At 38.8% G+C, this 21,374-nt stretch overlaps 1 protein-coding gene and 1 long non-coding RNA gene across 4 annotated transcripts; one reads left to right on the top strand and one right to left on the bottom strand.

Moving 5' to 3' along the window:
• Positions 1 to 2,256: 2,256 nt before the first annotated feature.
• LOC6032504 (DNA-binding protein K10) lies at positions 2,257 to 17,402 on the bottom strand. Of its 3 annotated transcripts, XM_038260290.1 has the most exons (3): positions 17,257 to 17,402; positions 16,138 to 17,190; positions 2,257 to 4,030 (listed from the first exon to the last, which is right to left on the bottom strand). In XM_038260290.1, exons 2-3 carry the CDS (start codon positions 17,155 to 17,157, stop codon positions 3,872 to 3,874), a joined length of 1,179 nt encoding a protein of 392 aa, XP_038116218.1. In that variant the 5' UTR covers positions 17,158 to 17,190; positions 17,257 to 17,402; the 3' UTR covers positions 2,257 to 3,871. The 3 variants fall into 3 exon arrangements, with proteins under 3 accessions (XP_038116218.1, XP_038116217.1, XP_001843093.2); XM_038260289.1 differs by having other exon boundaries at positions 16,138 to 17,402; XM_001843041.2 differs by lacking the exon at positions 2,257 to 4,030 and adding an exon at positions 15,896 to 16,032 and having other exon boundaries at positions 16,138 to 17,402.
• LOC119768848 lies at positions 8,844 to 13,321 on the top strand. Its single transcript, XR_005278258.1, has 3 exons — positions 8,844 to 9,481; positions 9,721 to 9,876; positions 12,928 to 13,321. It is a non-coding gene; the product is annotated as an uncharacterized LOC119768848 (long non-coding RNA).
• Positions 17,403 to 21,374: the final 3,972 nt, after the last annotated feature.

Here is a 21,374-nt window from a genome sequence, read left to right on the forward strand (position 1 = left end):
TGGCTGTCGATCTTCTCGATATCAATAATTCTCCATCTATCGATGAATTCTTCAGTCCCTTCAATTTGCATACTTCAATTATCTTCGTTCCTCGATATTTTCCCTTGCTTGAAGGATCTCTTCCTCGACGGTCCCTTGGATTCTATTTGCTTTAAAAATCTCTTCCGGTTGTCAATAATTTCACTTTCTCATGGCTTGCATAGACATTTTTCTTGACGAAACGAAGCCTTCAAGGGTGTTTGACATTAGTTTGTTTTTGTTTGATAGACGTTGCCATGATTCTCTTCCATAGCTGGGTATCAAGAAAAAAATATTTTCAATCGAGTCTTCATTTTGCATCGTTCTGTAAACTGATGATTTTCTTCCTCGACGGTCCCTTGGATATTGACAACCAGAGAGTCGACTATATTTTAATCCTTATACATTTTTAAATCAAAACAGATTTAAAAAAAAATCGAAATATTGGTCGCAAAAATTTGTCAACTTCGTTCTTCGATGTAAAATCAAATTTGCAATCAAAAAGTACTTTAGTGAAATTTTGATATAAAGTACCCTTTTCAAGTTAAAGCCATTTTTAGGTAACTTTTTTAAAATAGTCGCAGTTCTTTTTTTAATTAGTGTAAATATTTTTGAAAAGCTGAGAAAATTCTCTATCTTTTGATTTTTAGAACTTTGTTGATGCGATCATAATTGCTGAGATATTGCCTTGCAAAGGCTTAAAAACAGTAAAATTGATGTTTTCTAAGTCTCACCCTTACAGCCCACCATTTTCTAACGTCGATATCTCAGCAACTAATGAAGCGATTTACAACGTTAAAACATGAAACATTCGTGAAATTCCGATCTTTTGGAAACAATATTTTCAAAAAATTTAAATCAAGACTAACATTTCAAAAAGGCGTAATATTCAATATTACTTTTTTCTCAGCTTTTGAAAAATATTTTTTTCAAAAGTGGGCAAACATGTGCACTTATTTAAAAAAATAAAAAAAACTGCGACTATTTTCAAAAAAGTTACCAAAAAATTGCTATAACTTGAAGTTGGTGCACATTTTCAAAATTTCACTAAAGTACTTTTTGATTGCAAATTTGATTTTACATAGAAAATGAAGTTGAAAAGTTTTTGCGACCAATATTTCGATTTTTTGAAAAAAACGTTACTTAATCCACCTTTAGGTGGTTGGTGCCTTCCTCTCATTTAAAGTGATTCCAACCCCCCTAAAGTGTCCACATGTTTATGGATCTTCCCTAACGTTCGCAGCACCTAAAAGGTCCTAATAAAAATAAGTGATGAGTAAAAAAACAGACAACCTACAGACTTTTTGTCAAGATTATACAGACACGGCCTTTGAGGAAAATGGCATCCCTCTACACGGCTTTTTCGTGGCGATCAGACCTGACCAGTTGAGGTTATGTGAATTCAGACCATTTTTTAAACTGCTTGTAATTTAAGATAGGTAAGTCAGATCTTAAAAATTCTTACTCCACCTAAAAGGTCTTCTCATATGCTTTCTAAAAATATATAACATGTGAGGGTTTCATGAAAAAACCACCCTTTTACCATAATTTTAATTTAATATGAAACAGTTTTTTTAACATAACTTTTTTAAATACATGATAAAACTGCATGAATTTAAATAGCAACTTAGGGGACGTTAAGACGGATCGATTAAAACCATTCCGGCCAAAATCGGTTGAGTCTGTGACAAGATATTTCAGTGACATTGATTTGGTACACATGTCTACATACAGCCAAACACACAGACATTTGCTCAGCTGGTGATTCTGAGTCGATATGTACAAATGAAGGTAGGTCTAGGAGGTCTAACTAAAAAGTTCATTTTTCAAGTGATTTTATAGCCTTTCCTCAGTAAAGTGAGGAAGGCAAAAACAGTATTGATTCAAAAATTTATAACTCGGTCAAAGATTTTTTGCACAACCTGGAAATTTCTGAAAAGTTGGCATTTGATGTCCCCTGAAACATTTCGAAAAATAATACTTTTCAACATTTTTTTTTTTATTTAAACGGTTAATTTGCAAAATACCTGATCATTTGACTTATAACTCCATTTGACTTATTATGACTTACATGACCCGCCACTCGTTTTTCGGTATTGCAAAAAATAATATTTCGCTTGCAGGTGACTCTGCACTTGTTAAAATAGCTCCTAGAGTGAGTCTCTCTTTTGTGTGGTATGCTTCTGTGAAAGTTTTTCAAGGGCAATTTCTCAACGTAGCAAATGAAACCAGCAATGCTTTATATAGTTACTCAATAATATATTGATATACGATAAGAATATACTGTCGTTCTCAACTTTCTTTGTTCCAGTCCACACGCGGTGAAATTGTCAGTTTAAGTTTGCGTGATTGTTATGATTTAAAAAAGAGTTTACGTCATGTTTCAACATGAAATTTCTGTATTTATTATTGTTTAGATTCAGTTATGCTCTTGTTTTCATTTAGTTTAGTTTTTACACACAACACACACACATGTTCAGTGGAGGTGCGTTTCTTTGTTTCCGGCAAAACGGTGTGTGCATTTTGATACTTAAAATGCACAAACCGTTTTCGATTCCTGGTAGGAAGGTATGTATGGACCATCGTGGTGAGATAAACAAGTGATTATAACACGCGCGGGGTGATGCAAGATCTGTTTCGACTGACAACTGCGCTCCCGCCTCAACGATTTGGGAGGTTCGTACGCCAGGATGTTGTGAAGATTCTTTCTCTTTGCTAGACTTTATTTGTGCTGATTTATAGTGACATTATTTATATTTTGTGATTTTTGTTTTTCTCTTCTTTTTTTTCGTTGAATCAACGGAACTTGTTAGATATTACACAAATTGATGGGATTTTTGCTAAGCTATGATTAAACTGTATCACAAATAATAGGATAATTGTCTTGCTTTTTGTTACAACTAAGATATTCTCAAACCAAAAGCACTCAACAAAGAAATGACGTAAGAAACACAAAGAAAAAGTTGTCAAGAGTGCCTCAAAATATTTGTCAACAATCATTTTAAGATGAAGTGCTTCTCAATCAACTGGAACCAATTTTCGCACCTTTTAATGTATTTTTAGGTGGATAATGTTGGCTTTAGTTAATGATTTTTGGACACATTATTGATGACTGATCGATTCGTGCAGAGAAACAACATTTTTTGACAAATCTCTTAATCTCTACCTTTATTTCAGCATAAATTCAGCACAACTCTACTTCACAGAAAGAACTACTTCCATTGACTTGTCTCTGAATTGATAACTCGTGCCTGTTGCTTCGTAATTATAGACAATAAGAAAGTTTACCACTCTACAGTTGCATTGCGAATGATGTTTATTCGTTAAAATAAGTTACTTGCTGTCATAATACAATCATTCTCTCTAGCGAGGGAGCTGGGCAAACTACTCGAGGACTTGTTCAATAACTTAGGAAAATAAGGAGAATATTTAAAGTTAAAATCTGGTCTTTTACAACAGTTAGTCCTCTCAACTTCGCTCCCTGATTACAGTTTATTGTAAGTTGCGCAATGCTCTCTTTCTTCGTCAAAGCTAAAATTTATACTGGCTCTCAATTTTGCACACTTTAAACACGTTTTAATCCTTTGATCTGAGAGAGATTTCGCACAGAAAACACTTAAAAATTGACCAGTACTAGTAGTGCACATGCTAAGAGCTATGGATTAAAACCGACACAGGCCAGAATTGTTTTTTTAATTTTTCATGTTGGCTTTGCTTTCTTTGGCTCTTCGTCGTTGTCTAGAAAATTTAGGACTTGTTTGCAAAAATTAAGAAATTTAGACTCAACTCTCAGCTCAGCTCAGCACATTGCAGTTTGCTTCCTCAAAAAAGAAAAACATATTGAAAAACAAATTTACTTTGCTTTTCCGGAGGAAGCAGACGCATCGGCAGCGGTATCAGTAGTAGTGGTAGCAGTCGCGGCGGCAGAAGTATCAGTAGAAACAGCATCAGCACTAGAGTTTTCGGGTTTAGTGGTCGCACCCTCGGATTCGGTCATAATTTTGTCAACGTCCTGCAATGAGTGGGTAGCAAACGGAGGTGGGGTGGTTGGACAAAGTTTGAGCAGTGAGGACGCGTGGTTTTTGTTTCTTTTCAGAGAAAGCTTCCCAAAAATCAATGCAAATCCAAGAAGAACGTTAAGTATCGTTGGAATCAAGGTAGCAAACAGGAATCGAAATCAAATCAAATTATAGAGTGAAATAGTCAAGTGATAAAAACAAGAGCAAATTGATTGTTTGATTTAGCAAAACGAAACCATATATTCAACTGTGAAACAGAATTTGAAAAAAAAGATGATTTCCCCTCGAAGATTGTGCGATTTATTTAAAAAATAACAACAAGAATTGTGAGCCACCCTAATTTTTACCCAAGTCAAAATTTGCCTCTTTCTATTTGTAACAACTCTTCTGAAGGCACCAAAGCTCCAGGACGGCTCCATCGTTAAATTGATAACTTTTCCTGTCATTCCGAACGATGAAACGGCCTACTTTACCCTACCAAAAATAACAGAATGGAACATAAATACCTTTCAATACTAGTGCTGAAAAGTGCTACTTTTCAGCATTGAAATGGGTGCTGTAAAGTTGAACTTGTCAGCACTAGTATCGAATAATGGTTTTTGCAATTCCGTCGTGAACCTACTTACTTTTCCTGTCATTCATGAACGACGAAATAGCCTACTTTTCTGTATCAAAAATAATAGAATCGAATAGCAACACTTTTCAAAATAAATGCTGAAAAGTTCTATTTTTCAGCACTCAAATGGGTGCTGAAAAGTTGAACTTTTCAGCACTTGTTTCGAAAAGTAACACTTTTCAACATTTTTTTGTTTTAAACTATTTATTGACAAAATACATGAAAATTTTACATAAAATTTCACTCAGTGTGTGTTTTTTGGAATTGCAAAAAAAATGTTGTATGGAACTCGTTGCAAAACTTGATTTTTTCAGCACTCTTCGTATTTATCCAACTCGGTGAACCTCGTTGGATAAATGTACGACTCGTGCTGAAAAAATCCTCTTTTTGCAACTAGTTGCATAAACTACTATTATGCAACAAGTTGTAAAAAGAGGATTTTTCAGCACAAGTCGTACATTTATCCAACGAGGTTTATTCGCAATTTTTCCTTACTCCCCGCTGACGTGAGCAAGATAATACCCATTCGCAATTCGCAATTCGCAATTTTCAGTGTAAGAACGGGCCTTGACCGATCTTATGCACTAGGTTCCCGACGAACACGCACTGCCCTTACACCTACATCTTACCCTTGCTCTGAGTCAGCACGAGTAACACGCTAGAACACGCTTTGAGTGTTCGTGCCAGGCATGCACACCTTCTTACATTACGTAGGGTTTGATGTAAGTATAAGCGCCTAACCATTTACAGTGTGGGTATAAACTTTCATTAAAGCAAAAACTGTTTTATTTTTAATTTGAATTCAAAAACTAATTGTTATTTTACTGTGTATTGTTTTCTCCTGAAATCTCCCCTATTGTTGAGTCTTGTTTATATGTTGCTATTTCTTATGTTTTGTTACAATATTTTGGTCCTAAGCATTTTAGAAAAGTTTTTCAAAAGTACAATAGTAATCAGCGATGGAATAATCATCATCAAAATAAAATCTTTGGATGTTCATCAAGAGAAAAAATCCGAAGGGAGCATTGCTCTCCTCTCTCGCGCACGAAAGATCGATAAAAAGAATCTAAAAAAAATCATCATCTTGATTATTAAGCAGAACATCTTTTTCACTACTACACTTGCAAGTGTACCGTCACACGTCGAAAAATGACCTGTCACATTTTGTAGATGGGCAATGTGTGTAAACAAAGTGAAATAAATATGTTTGAGTGGTGCTGACAAGGAAATTCACAAAAAATCATCAGCAGATTGATTTTCTTGGAGCATTTCGGGGGCGATTTTCTTTTGCGTGATTTGCCTCCTCTCTCTTTCGCGGGTGAAGAAAGTTCGCAAGCGAAATCATTTTTTTCGTGATTATTCCATCCCTGATAGTAATATTTGTGTTAAATTGAGTAAGGGCTCAAACCTCACTTGTTAGAAGAAAAGGGTAAAGATTGAAAACAGTAGACAGTAAAAGAGAATATATTTTCTAAAAATCAAGAATCAATTGAGAGATTCGACAGAAACGTGCACGCATCCTGGTGGCGAGTAGAAGCACTACGCAACGATGTTCGGAATGACAGCGTGCTTGGAAATATTTTTTTTTTGCAGTTTTTGATTTTTATTTCCTTCAATTATTTTTTTAACGTCGATGAAAGTTATTGTAAAGTGTGGCAATCGCATAAACGAATCGAATGATGTATAAATCATAGGGGCTGAGTTGATTTTTCATGTTTTTTCCTCAAATTTAACAAACAGATCTTTTGAAAAATTGATTTAAATAAGATTTATTTGATTGATAATGCTCCTTATGTGTGTATTATTGATAGAACAAACTATAAGAGGCATATTACAGCATAATTACAATAATTTTCTTAAAAAATTGCTAGTTATTCGAATTTTTCCAAAAATTTCCAAAAAAATACCAAAATGCATTTTTGAGGTCAATATTTTGGTCAAACGAGAAAAAAAGTAAAGTTTAAACACTTTTACATAATATTTCCTCATTACTTTTAACTTTTGCAACATTTAACTCAAGTTATCCAAAATATCGATCATCTTTTTAGAAAAATCGTTTAAATAAAATACCAGTCACAATTAATCACTACAAATCACCATTATGATCGTTAGCGAAATTGCCACACTTTGCAATACCCCACTTTTCTGAAAATGCTTGATTTTTCATTATAAACGCGATTTTTCCCAAAAAACTGCTCAAGCTGTATGGGGGCTGTCATTCCGAACACCGCTGGAACAACAGCGAACCTAGCGGAAAAAAACGTCGTCGAATTCTTCAATAGTAAGAGAATGATGATTGTATTTTAAAGAATAGAACTGAGAAGCTGGATGTAGTAGATGTAAAATTAGACAATTGTTAATAAATAGAGATATAAAACAAGCTTAGATTATAGTAATGATTATAATCCAGAAAGATTAGGCAAATGATAAATAGACTTGATATTAGTAGTACATTAAGGAAAAGTATATTTTTGAGGAAAAAAAAAACAAAGTTTGTTACAGCAGTATCAATAGGTAAAAAAGAGTGGAAAAGCTTTGAGAGATAAGAGAATCAAATGTTAGTAAAATCAAAATCAAATGATGGATATTAAATAGAAGAATCAGTGAAGAAGTGAGCATCGGAGATAGGTGGTAGCTGAGAATGAAGAGAAGAGAAACCACAGAGAACAGATCTCGGATTAGTTTTCAAAAAGCCGTAAGAGCCATTGGTAAACAAAGTCCTTTTTGCATCGGTATTCGACCTACTTACGAAAAACCAACATCAAAAATGCTCGAGATTGTTCATCTACACGTCCTTCAAGTGCCCCAAACTTAAAATAAATGAAATTTTGTTTCATTTTCGAGAAAACGAAAATTAGGGTCAGAGGTCACGGTGCCTCTTACGGCTTTTCTAAAACTTACGCGAGAGATGTACATCACTGAACAAAAAGCATCGAAAAACGTGTGTAAAAATTCAAACCAAGATACGTTGAAAAGCGCTAGGGTGTGCATCATCCGCCTAGATAGCGCCACTTCAAAAATCATGATGACCTACAGTAGCAAAACGTTGGACCATCCATTCACTGCACAAAACATTCCGAACGAACGACATCAGCCCAATGTCTGACTGTCCTTCATCGTAGGGGTACGATTTTACGCGCGAAAGAAAATAACGTGGAAAGGTACTATTTTAAGCTATCGTTCAAAAAAAAATTTTTTTAAACAAGTTTTTGCTATGTTTTTGTTAATGTTAATGCATTTTTGCATTATTTGCAGTCAATTGAAATTGTACTCAAGTGAATTTAGTTTATAAACGAAGAAAATATTTTTTTTTGAGGAAATTATTGAGCCATTCTACATTGTTAAGTCAAGTAATCTCAGCTGCGACGGTGGCGCCGCCAAGCGCATCCTTTACACCATAATTTCTTTGATGCAAGATTGTATGCAGCACATTTTGTTAGTGCTGCAGTGTTTACACAACATACTGCGAATCAAAACAATACCGTCTACAATCCCAAATTACTTCCCTTTCCCACATTGTCGCGCCCCTTTCTTTTAGCCGTCTCGACTCTGACCCGCGGTGGTCAAAGGTTTACGATCCGTTTCCACAGGCCACCAGCTAGGTCATCATGAAAACCAAGCCAACGTGGAGGTAAGAAAATAGGACACTCGCAAGGAACCAGAGCTATACTGTTCTGATCAAGATAATTCGGATGATCTAACAGAACTACGGATGTAGTTAGTTACGCTCCTTTCAGGATGTTCCTTACGTGGACGTCAACTGAAGAGCACACAACAAGGTCGGTGCCATTGCATGCTCTTAGGTATCAATCCTTGGCCTGCGTTTTAAATTCGACTTTCACAAACAAAAACCGGATTGTGAAAGTAGCTTGTGTATCTTGTACAGTCATCCCACATATTCGGAACACCCACAAATCCGGAACACTTTTGTGGTAAATTGTCAATAGGATGCAAAATGCAACTTTTCTGTCGTCCCTGCTATTTTAAGGACCTTTATTTGGACATTCTCTTGCTATTTCACTAGTAAAAGTAGTACTTTTTAAACAAAAACCTGCCTTTCAAGACTTTTTTATCCAGAGCAGCGAAACACTCCCTCCAAATTGCCTGTTCCATGATTGTGGATGTTGAGTACCCCTCGTTTGAGTACTAGTCAAATGACAGTACAAATACATGTAACGCGCGTTCTCTAACTTACCTTAAATAAACGAGCTGTGCTCTATTCGGCCTCTTTTACCGCTGAACTCCAAACGGACGACATCGTACTTTCTGCTCTGCAAACCTTATCACAACACAACTCTCATCTCTAAATCCCGGTTGTTTTAATTGGCGACGAAGGAGTGAAGAACTACGCGAGCGATTTTTTTTCTTTCGGTGGTGTATTTAATCGAACAGTTTTTTTTAATCAATTTTTCCTTTGCGGGATTGAAACGATCGTCCTGTTCGGGTGTACACGCATCGGGGAAGAAATTTGCTAGCCATTGTGTGCGAGTAGCGGCGGCACCATTTTGTTTTCTACAAACCGACGCCGAGTGAGCAGCAGCAAAAAACCGAGGATTCTGTCGGTGTGCCTGGAAGTGCGGTACCTGTTGGCCGGAGATTCGCATCGGAACGGTCGCAGCACGGCGAATTCCGTGGTTCGGGCGGCAAGTGGCACGATTTTGCGCGGCGTATTCCGGTGGATTTTTGCTGATTCGGTGCGGTGAAGGTTCTGCTTTTTGCGGTGGTTTGGAGCGTCGGCAGTTCCGGCGGCATTTTTGGGACAAAGGAGAGCGTTCGTTGGCGGCGGTGACCAGGCGATTTGTTCTTGGACCGGGAGAAAGCAGCTTTGGTAAGCTAGGGCAATTGGAGTCAAGTGATCTTTTGCCAAAAATAATTTCAATAAAAAATAATTCCTTAGCAAGTATCACTGAGGAGTTTGTGAGGAAAATTCATGTGAGCTTATTAATCGACTAAAACCGGGTTGCTTTGTAAGTGTGTGTGTGTGAATCTTTTGTTCGTTTGAACAAAGGGTTTCGCCATTTTATTTATTGGTTCATTAAGAGAGTTTTTCTTTTTTCTTTAATTTAGTGAGGCCAAATTGCCACGGTGTAATTCAGCTGTTTGAGCCGGTGCACAAACTTTTGCTTCGCTGAACGACGTTTTCCTGTGCTGGTGCACGGTGCGCACGACGAGTTTGTGCAGGAGGTTAAGTTTGCTTGCTGGCAAAGGCCGGGTGCGAGATCGGTGAGTAGCAAGCTTTTCTTTGATTTGATCCCTGGATTTGCAGTAATAGAGATTTTTGTGTGTTTTCTTTTTATTTTTTTTCTTTGGGAAATTTGGAATTTGATTTTTTTTTACCTGATTTTTGATATCAAGACATGGGTTCGAACGGGTTAGCTACCTCTATTGAGATGTTTAGGAAGGGTACGTCATTTACGGACTGGTCAGATCGACTGGCCTATACCTTTCACGCAAATCAAGTTGCGGCTGATCGCCAAAAATCGCATTTCATGACGATTTGCGGACCGTTTCTTTTTTCTCAATTAAAGCTGCACTACAGCAAAGATGAGCTGGATAAAGCCTCTTATGCTGATATTGTGTTAAAACTGAAACAAAAATTGGACAAAACGGAGCCGGACTTAGTCCAGCGCTTTCGTTTTAGTCAACGAAACCAGCAACATGATGAATCCATTGAGGATTTCGTGCAGGCGGTCAAGCTGCAGGCGGAATTCTGTGGTTTTGGGGCGTTTAAGGACGTGGCCATCATGGACAGGGTTCTGGCGGGTCTTCTTGACGGGAATCTCAAAGAGAATTTGCTGAAGGAGGAAGGTTTGACTTTGGACAAGATGGACAACTTCATAACAACATGGAACATAGCAAAACAAAACGTTAAAGCGTTAAACAATCAACCTGGAGGATCTCAATTGGGACAGTACAGTTACTTTACACCAGAACAAATTCATTACATTCAAAAGACAACAACACAAAGACAAGGGTCTTCACGGTACGGAAATTACAGACAAAATGATGGGTTGCAAAATTTTCCAGAAAGGCGAAACAATTCCAGATTTCAGCCTTATAAAAACTACAATTCTGATTCTCAAGTTTACACTAACCGAAGGTTCAATAACCAAACACAACAACAAAGGTATTTTGACAAAAGCTATGATAGGAGATATCCTCAGACTAGAATTTCGTGTGATTTTGTGGGAAAATGGGTCATTCTAAGCAAAATTGCTTCAAACTTGATTACTTTAACAGACAATTTGTGAATTTCATGGGTGAGAGTACTGCAGATGATTATTCCTGCAATGAAGGTGGTGAAATTGAGTACGCAAATGCGGAAATGTTCAACCAAATAGAAAACTTTCAAGATAATAACGACCAATGCATGAAAATTTTTACTGTCTTGAACACAACATATATTAAGCTGGATGAAACACAAATAGAGGACCAAATGGTTGATTTGGAAGTTGATGATAGTTGCTTGTTGAATGACAGCACATTTTCTATACCAATTGATGATGATAGTTATGTTGACATTGATTTGAAAAAATTGTTTACCCCGAATTGGGAGGATGATTCGATTTTGGATTTGAACGATGTGTTTGATAAGACTTGTTATAATATTGATGAAAATTGTGATGATGCCCCAAATTGGGATGAAAACTTGTTTTGTGGTTTTGGATTTTTACAGGATGAGGACATGGAAGGTGGTGAATGTAAGAATGTTGGTTTTAATGAACTTTTAGCAGATGTCAGCGTGAGTTTTGAAGGTGCCCCAAATTGGGAAGAAAATGTTGTGTGTGGTTTGAATAATTTATTTTTGTATGACGATGTTTTGGATATGAAACAAGATGTGATGTTGGAAAATAACGTGGGTTCGATTGAACATAATTTTGATAACAAAAGGAATATTTCAAGCAATGCAATAGCAGCAAATTTATATTATACCTCAAATTGGGAAGACAGTGACAATTTTGATAACTGTGAGAGTTCGGACAAAAAGCTGCTGATTGGCAATGATGGTTGTGGACTTGAGTGTTGTATTGATGATGTTCAGAATTTGATTTTAACCCCAATTTGGGGAATGTTTCAAGAAAGTTCGGAAAGTGTTTGTTTTGAAAAAGTATTATTTGACGAAGTTTCTGAGATGTCAGGGCGAAAAGGTAGTAGTTTGAGTTTAAAGCTATGTACATCTAATTTGAAAAACGAGTATGATATGCAAAACATTGAATTGATGATAATATTTTTGATTATGATTGCTGTAATTGTTTGCCATAATGGGTTTAAAGCTATACAAAATTCGTTGTTTCTGTACGAACTGATGACTGAAATTTTGACGAGCATTGCAAATTTGCAATTTATTTTGATTTTGAGTAAAGGATGTACTAAAAAGTTAGACAATCGCTTTGTTGACGATTTTTGTGGTCGGCATGATCAAAAATTTGTGGACGATTGCTGGTTGTTAAATGACAAAGTTGGCAAACCGCTATATTTACAAAGCGGGAAATTGAAATGTTTACAAGTCATCTATGCCAAATCATTAAATCTGTTTTTGGAAAGTCATATTTGGTACACAATTGAGAAACAACAAGTGTTGGACAGGAATCTTATTAAAAGCATCAAACCAAAGCTGTTGGTTTGTTTGCTTGAATGTAATTGTTTGCTGGACAGTTTGGCAATAGTCATTGTGTTATTCATATTTTTGAGATTAGTTTTCTCAATTTGTTTGCTAAGAAACCTTATTCGCGGGCTGACGAAAGTGACGAATGGAGAATTCCATAATTTTAGTTTGTTGGTCATTTGTTCAATTCAGTTCATTAATTTTATTCAAGACGATGATTGTCTGTCATGGAAATTTAGTTTAATTTCAAATAGTTGTGTGTGCAATGGTACATTGAATGAAAAGCAAATTATAAACAAGTTAAACTATAGAATACCTAAAACTAAAACTTTTCAAGAGAAGTGTTTGACAGATGATCAGATAGTAGATGTGGAAACTCAATGGTTTCAATGGAAACTTTTGAAAGGGTGGTGAATGAGGTAGTCTCTTTAACTTGGGACATACCTAGCATATATTTTCATAAAATAGATCAAAATATCTTGATTCCATGCATTGTTTGCATTAATTCTCAATCGAAAATCCACAATAGTGATGAATTACTTGTTGTTTCAAGGTCCATTGGCTTTGTTCACAGGCTGATATGCTGGATTTCTGTCCTGAGTTTTAGAGTTGTTATTACAGTTTTCATTATAAATTTCCTAAAACAATTTTATTTGTATTTTAAACAGATACTCATTCAACACGGTTCCCAGTGTAGCGAAGACAAGAAAGCGCGATGGCGGCTAGTAGCACGAACCGTCGTGTTGTGGACTCGAAGGAGATGTGCTGTTCGTGGTGACTGGCAATCAAAGAGGTTACTGGTGGAGTGCAGCAAACGAAATGACCTTCTACTGAAGACGAAATGCGAAACGACATGGAGATTTCGAACGAGGACACGTGTGGTGCTGGATGCGGCAGATACCGTCCGTTTAGGGGTGTCTCTGAACGGAAAGGAACAAAACGTAAAAACGCAAAAAGTGACTATTTTAAATTCCTGAACAATATTTTCATTCGAATAGTACAAAAAGTTGTATTAGATTTTTGGTTGATTCATAACCTTGCTTATCATTTCATTAATGAGTTCGATTAACTTTACTTTTAAGCAAAGGGAAGGACTGTTGAGTACCCTCGTTTGAGTACTAGTCAAATGACAGTACAAATACATGTAACGCGCGTTCTCTAACTTACCTTAAATAAACGAGCTGTGCTCTATTCGGCCTCTTTTACCGCTGAACTCCAAACGGACGACATCGTACTTTCTGCTCTGCAAACCTTATCACAACACAACTCTCATCTCTAAATCCCGGTTGTTTTAGTGGAATGTTATTGTGCCTCCCACAATTGTGGAACACCTGGATTTAACTGATATTTTCACAAAAAAAGTTATCAGACCATTCATCAAACATTACTTGAGTTTTATTGGTTTCAGAGTGTGAAGTCATTATTTTGTTAAAAATAAGTACTCCTGGAGAGAAAAAAAAGTGTGTTAACATCGCACAGTGGTCCGGATCGCAAAATTAAGTGGAAAATGGATTTTCCAAAAAATGGTACAGTTTTGGAGCTTTGGTGTCTTGTGAAGAGTTGTTGCGAATGGAAAGGGGCAACCTTTTGGTTTGGTTGAACATTAAGGTGGTTCACTATTAGGGTGTTTTAAAAATCTAACTTTTCAGGAATATTTTTGGGATTTTTTTTTTTGTCTTCTAAAAAGTTGTAGGGCTTGCCAATCCAAGCAACTTTATCGAAGACACCGACATTTTATCTCGTAATCTACGCCTTCTACGACCAAATTTATAGAAAGCATCTGTGCAAACCTTCAAAAATCAGTTTTCGAACGTGGCAATTCAGGGTTAAGTTTTAGAGAAAAGTACTATTCAAGGCACTTTTAGAGCTCTAAAAAACAAACATTTTGATTATTTGACATCTCAATTTGGACTTAAGGGCCATTTTAATGTAAAAAAGATACAAAAGCATTTGAAAGAGGAGATCTAGCACTACAAACACTGAAAAAATCTCATTTAATTTGACATGGAAACCCAAAATATGATCAAAAATCGATTTTTCAACACTTTGGCTCAATTCTGAGGGCAGATTCAGACTCAGCGGGCAAAATTACATGGAGAAAAACACATATTTAGAAAATTTTCGATTTTTGTTAGGGTGGTCCCATATGGTTTTCCCTTGAAAATTAGATTTTTTCAAATAAAGATATCTCGAGTTTAAAGAAAAACACCCCTGGGATTTATATTATGCATCGATGGTCCCCTCGTTATTTTTTGTTCAGCCCAGTTAAGGAGCAATATTCGGCGGATGGGCTACGTTCTCAGTCCTGTTACCGAACAACTACACTCAACCCCCGGTGGTTGGTCACTTTTTCGTTTGACACTTTTTTAGTTTGTACCCCGTTGGTTGGTCAAAGTCAAACTAAAAAGTGACGAACTGTCACTTTTTACACGACGCTCACGCACACTATCAAAACAAACGTTTGGTAGTGTGTGTGAACTCCGTGTAAAAGGGGTGTCAAACTAAAAAGTGACCCCGTTCGTTTGACAACAGTTGGTGTCAAACCATCGGGGTTTGAGTGTACTGTATTTTTTATGGTTTACAGGGTGGCCACTCAAGTCGGGAAATCGGGAAAGTCGGGAAAAAGTTGGGAATTCCAAGCATATATGTTTGAAAATTATTTATGACCTTTGAATAATTTTATAATATTTAGTTCAACATTACTTTTATTTATCAAACAGTAGGTAATATTTTACTTAAAAAAATACCAACGGTAATGAAAAACTAATATGAAAATAGAGCCTAATGGCCTATTATGGCCAGCGTGAAGTTATGGTTCTTGTTATGGTAGCTTGTTACATAGCTTGAATACTAGACAAAAACGATGCCTAATGAATAAACTAAATTCATACAATTATTTCAAAACTTTTTTCCCAAATATTTCTCTTGGATATTTTTGTGAGTATGGGTAAATCACCGAAAACTTAAATATCAAATGAAAAGGGTCATTGGAAGCAGCGCGAGGGCTGTCACCACCTAATACCCGGGACTGAGATAAACTGAATCAGCATAACCCAAGTCTGATACAAATTATACTTTCCCATAATTTCGCTGCCGGCCAGCGGGTATTGGATTGGACCACACACACACACACACACACATCGATGCCGGTGTGCTCTTTTGTACTAAGCCTGCTGGGATTCTTATCTAGATAGAACAAAAGAGCAAAATAATGAGTGCATTTATTTTTAAGTATTTTTTAAAGGAACTTGTTTGAATTAGTTTCTGTTTTTACGAAAATTGACAATAGTACTGACTTTTTTATAAAGATTTTTAGGTTTGAAATCATTCTTTAGATAAGAAATGCAATTTTTTTGAGTTTTTGGAAAAGTCAGGAATAGGAAAATGGGATTTAAGTGGTCACCCTGGGTTCGTTTATAAATTAGCAGCATGTGCTTAATTTTAATGTCTTAAATTATTTTTTTCGCTTTTTTGATGTTTTTGAATAAAGCAAAAAAAAAATTGGACCTATTTTGAAAAAAAAAAGAGTATTATTGGTCACTTGACTCGGGAATTATTGCTTTGGCAAAGTCAACGTCTCAAGTTTTGCAAAATTAACCTCCCAACATTTTCTTCTCATCATTGAAATAAAACATGTTACAAAAAGCAAATAAAACTCCTATATTTCTGAACATAAAAAAACGTATGAATCAGAAATCAGCTTAAGCTGGAGATTGCCACCGATCAACGAGGATCAATTTCGCCAGCTCAAACTGGGCCACCAGCAATCGTTGCTGCGAAATAAACAATTACCAAGTTCAAACCCTGCGCACAATCTTCACCCAGCTAGGAAATCATCCCCCTTCTCGATGGAACCTCTCTTTCCCCAGCAAAATTACCTGCTCCGGATGCTTTCCGATAAACTCCAGCTTCGCCGCGTCGTACATCTTCACAAACTTGTCCCGCTGCTCTTTGAACTGCGCAAACAGCGCGTCATCCCGGTTGCCCTTCAACCGATCCGCCAGCTGGACCTTTTTGTCATGTTCCGCCTTGATTTCGTCCGTGACCCAGGGCTGATCCAGCGGGTACTCTTCCCGTGGTTTCGCCGGTTCCTTCGACTTGGTGCCCTTTTTGCCCAGTCCCACCTTCGGTCCCTTGCCGTTTCGCACTGCCGCCGCAGCGGCACCTTTGGGACCAACCTTACCCGGGCGACCACCCCCCGGGGGCAGCTTTCCGTTCGGATTGCGTCGCATCGGCGGACCGTTCCAGTTGTTCGGGCCACCCCAGTTCATGGGACCGCCACGCATCGGCGGCATCGGCATCATGGGCCGGGGTGGCATCATCGGCATCGGTCCCGGTCCGAAGCGTCCGTTCGGCGGCGGCATCATCGGTCCACCCCGCATGCCACGCATTCCCATCGGCGGGACGCGGAAGTGTGGCGGAGGCGGACCAAACGGACCCCCGTTGCGTCGGCCACCCATCGGGAACATCGGAGGCATGGGCGGAATCGGAGGGCCCCACACTCCCGGACCGCCCGGAGGCATTCGGCGCATGTTGCCGTTGCGGAAGCGCTTTGCGTTCGGATTGGCCTTCCGATTTGGACCGCCCTTGGCCTTGCCTCCTTCGCTCGTTGTAGCCGCAACATCGGTCGTGGTCGATTCAGCCGCGGGGATTGTCTTCTGCGCCGGCACCGGAGGGATCTGCACATCCTCGTTAAAATCCAAGAAGCCCGGATTGTCGTCCAGCTGATTGACGGTAAACATTGCCGCCGCGCCCATCGCCCGGGGATTAAACTGCTTGCCACCGGGCTTGAAGCGCTGCCGGTTCGGGGCACCGCCGTGGAATCCGCCCCGACGCTTGTTGCCGGGTTGCGGGCCTGCTCCGGTTGCGGCTGCTGCGGGTGCTTTGGTGGCAACCATTTTGAAAGTGGTTCCGGAGCACGACGTGATTACCTGCGGATTTTGCGAGCTTGTTTTTTGCTGCAGAACGCAATGCAAAGGGATTGAATTTGTTCGTACACTATTGGCGGGGTGGTTTTCTAGCGTTTAACGAATGAAATAAGATGGATTAGCACGAGATTCCTCTAGAAAATCGTAATTTTCTCCGGCGATATGAAGCTTCAAGACTTTTGGATCGGAAAACTTTTCAACTCTTTGATTGTACTAAAAAGGTTTGACAGTTGTGTCATTTCGACAAATTTAGAACACAAACCGAGGGGTGATCCAACAAAAATTGGGAACTAATATTTTAAAATGGCATTTTCGTACACACATATTTCGTTGCAGAAAACAAGATCAAAACAGAAAACAAGTCTGGATTTTTTTTAAAGGTCCAATAAACCAAATTTTCAGTTTTAGCTTTTTGGGTGTTTTTTAATACCCCTGACTCAAGGTGGATTCAAAAACCCTAAAAAAGCAAAAACTGGAAATTTGGTTTATTGGGCCTTTTCAAAAAAAAAAAAAAAAAAAAATCCAGAAGTAAAAAAACAAGATATTTTTTTTAAAGATCAACTATGGTCCCCTTGGAACGAGCAGTCAAGTAGGACCTTTTCTGTCAAGAAGAACCGAGAAGAAGTTTTTTTAATTGATTTAAAAATGCATTTTAAAACCTGTTTGGTCATAGAAAAGGTCATGTCACTGAAACCCCGATGGTTTGACACCAACTGTTGTCAACCGGACGGGGTCACTTTTTAGTGTGACACTCTCTTTACACAGAGCTCACACTTACTACCACACGTTTGGTTTGATAGTAAATTTGAGTCCCGTGTAAAAATTGTCAGTTCGTCACTTTTTAGTTTGACTTTGTCAAACCAACGGGGTATACAAACTTTAAAAAGTGACCAACCACCGGGGGTTGAGTTTACTCAGAAAAATATGATTTATTGTTCGGAACTAGGTTCGGAACAATAATATCACAAATTTTAGCTTTATTTTAGGACCCAATTTGAGCTAAATGCTGTATTCGTTGGTCGGCGGTAGGACTCCAAATTGAACTCGCAATCCAAAGGTCGCCAGTTCGAATCCTGGAAGGTAAAAAGAAGATTGGGTGCAGAATTCTGCAATAAACTTGCAATAGAAAAAAAACCCCTGTGGGTCGTTAGGGCCGATACGCACCTCCCAAGAACAGGGGTCAAGAAATGGCTTTACTGTGGCCGTGAGATTACGGGTTTCGCCTTGTAAGCGGAAGGTGATGGGTTCGATTCCTGTCTGGCTCGGCAAAGTCAGATCCCTTCAAAGAGTAATTCTACTCACTGGGAATACTGACCGGTAGGGGATGGGTTTCGACTAGCGGCGTGCTGGGTTTCCAATCCAGAGGTCGTGAGTTCGATTCTCGTACCGGGATGATGAAGTTTTTTTTTAAAAAAAAAGAACAAAGGAGAGGGAACGATTTCTTGGGGCTTTTCTTCACCCTCTCTGGCTTGCTTTCGCTGCCGCTGCTGCCCATTTGATTTTTTTTTCTTGACCGGTTCCTTCTGAAGTGCATACACCGCTTTAAAGTGGATAGTTTTTTGTGTAGTGTGGCACCCTTGATGAGTCAGGCCACACCGGATCTCCGGGATGTCCGTCCTGGTTCCCTCACTCTGCTTCTTCCTCCCCTCACTCTACTCTAATCTGCCCTGATGACAGTTCTCCACTCTCTCGTCATCCGACCTACCCGTCACTGACATCGCGCGTGACTACCCGACCAGAATGCTACAGAGATTACCCGATCAGAATACTGTACTTCTAATAGATCACCACATCTCGTTTTTTCTACAGACAGATAATTTCTATATCAAAGTGAGCATCTTTGCACCATAAAGCCTCATCTACAATCTAATTCCGACAAGATCTTCAGAAACAATCACCATATCTTAGATTGCAAGGCAGATATCAATAATGGTTGTGTCACGTGTATATGACATTGTATTGAAGGTGCATTCTGAGATTGTAGATGAGACGTAACATCGATAGCACAAAACTCAACCCAGGGGTATGACAATCGTTTAACATCGACATTTTTTCATTCCCTAGATCAAACTATGTCGCAAGAGACAGGTTTCGATAGGTTGCGGTATTTCGTTTTATGACTACATTATCTTTGGCTCAAACCTGCCGTTCATCATTGTGGGAGTGGGTTGTGTAATTAAAGAATTACATCTTTTATCTTACTTGACAAGATTTGATGCTTTTTGGACAACATTTATTTTATTTAAGAATACCGCATATCCTACCTTTTCATTATTTTATTTATTTTTTTTATTTTTTTCTTACTTTTTTTATGAAAATTGAAACTAAGGTTAGGTCTTTCATTTACAATTCCTTTTCGGGCTCAAGGCTCCGATTCTCATAGGCTTCCTTATTTTGACCTTGTTTTGAATACCGGATTGAGGCTCTTTTTTAACGTTTGAATTCGAGCTCTAATACTATACAAAATTCTGTCGAGCGCGAAGCTGTCTTTCTCAATGAGCTCAAAGCTGAGAGCGTATATAGTTTTATCGAGCTTGGAGTTTATGGTTCCGAACTCTTGACCCTTATTTAAGAGCTTTAGGCTTATTTCCGAGCTCGTTGCTCATTTATTGTTCCAGCCAGTAACTCTACTTGTTCTGTTTTTTTTTTAGATCTTGTGGCTTAAATTTGTTTTTCAAAAACGAGGCTCGAGCCAAGATTTTTCTTATTTTGTTTTTTTTACGAGCTCATGGCTCAGTTGACGTGTCTGTAGCTCGGCGCTCTCGACGCTCAGATTTTTTTTTAAAGAGCTCGTAGCGCAGACTCCTGAGGAGCTGAATGCTTTGAGTTTTGTTGTTTTTTTAAGGGGTCGAAACTCACACTCCTGAAAGCTCGAGCTCGAAGCTCGGTGATTATTATTATTTTTAAGAGCTCTAAGCTCGGAGTTTTTTTTAACGAGCTCGAAGCTCCGAGTTTTTTTAACGACCTCGAAGCCCACATTCCTTAAGAGCTCGAAGCTCGGAGTTTGTTTTTTTACGGGCTCGAAGCTCAGAGGTTTTTGTTTTGTTTAAGGAGCTCAAAGCTCAACCTCGGGCTCGAAGCCCAATCCCGAGCTCGAAGCTCAATGTCCCGACGTCGAAGCTCAATATCCCGAGCTCGAAGCTCAATGTCCCGAGCTCGAAGCTCAATCCCGGGCTCGAAGCCCAATCCCGAGCTCGAAGCTCAATATCCCGAGCTCGAAGCTCAATATCCCGAGCTCGAAGCTCAATCCCGAGCTCGAAGCTCAATCCCGGGCTCGAAGCCCAATACCCGAGCTCGAAGCTCCATCCCGGGCTCGAAGCCCAATATCGAGCAAAAAACTCTCAGACTCCCAACAACCAATTGTTTGGTTTTTGTTTACACTTGCCATACCGTTCGGTGTCGTCGTCGATTTTGTTCAGGAATCATCATAATACCACAGACAAACAGACGGGACACTCGAGTTCGGAACCATCGTCCTTCAATAACCGAGCCATAACGGTTATTTCAAATGCAATTTAGCTTCGGCATCTACTCACCCGGCGCTGATGGCGCTGCTGTCGTGACAGCTCGCCCGTCTTTCCTCAGTGTGTGTAATGCGAGGTGTAATGTGTTTTTGTTGTTGTAAAGTTGAGCGTGAGCACGTGGCAGCAAATGAAAACAAAAAAAAATATGACAGAATTCAGGAATTCTAACGGTGATCCACAATCCAGGCTTTGCGGGACAAGATTGAGGCAGTTTCGACCAGAGTCAGATGAGCGGCTGACTAGCGAAGACATACCCTTTGCCCCACTATTAACCCGATAGGCCTGCCGCTGCCGAGGCTGCTGATGAGGCGTCCGCTACTACGGAGGAAGCCAGATTGTGTGGTGAAGTCATCTCTTTCGAAGCAACCTTGGAGCAATTGCTGCTTAGATTGCTGCTGCTGGTCGTCATTTTGGCGATGTTGCGTCGATCGTGAGCGCCACTCAATCTTCATCCACAGTTGTTCTGTTTCAACTTAACTACTCCGTGGACACGTTTCCCGCGGATGTTTCGAAACGCCCATCGTTGGTATAAATTCCGGTAGATTTGAATTGATTTTTTTTTCTATTTCGGCGGCCACTACTGGTGTTTTCGTGACTTATATCTTGTTGATCAGGTGTAATCTTGTTGATCAGGTGTAATGTGTAATCAGAAGTAATGTTGGA

The sequence above is a fragment of the Culex quinquefasciatus genome, chromosome 3, assembly GCF_015732765.1.
Source record: "Culex quinquefasciatus strain JHB chromosome 3, VPISU_Cqui_1.0_pri_paternal, whole genome shotgun sequence".
NCBI lineage: Eukaryota > Metazoa > Arthropoda > Insecta > Diptera > Culicidae > Culex > Culex quinquefasciatus.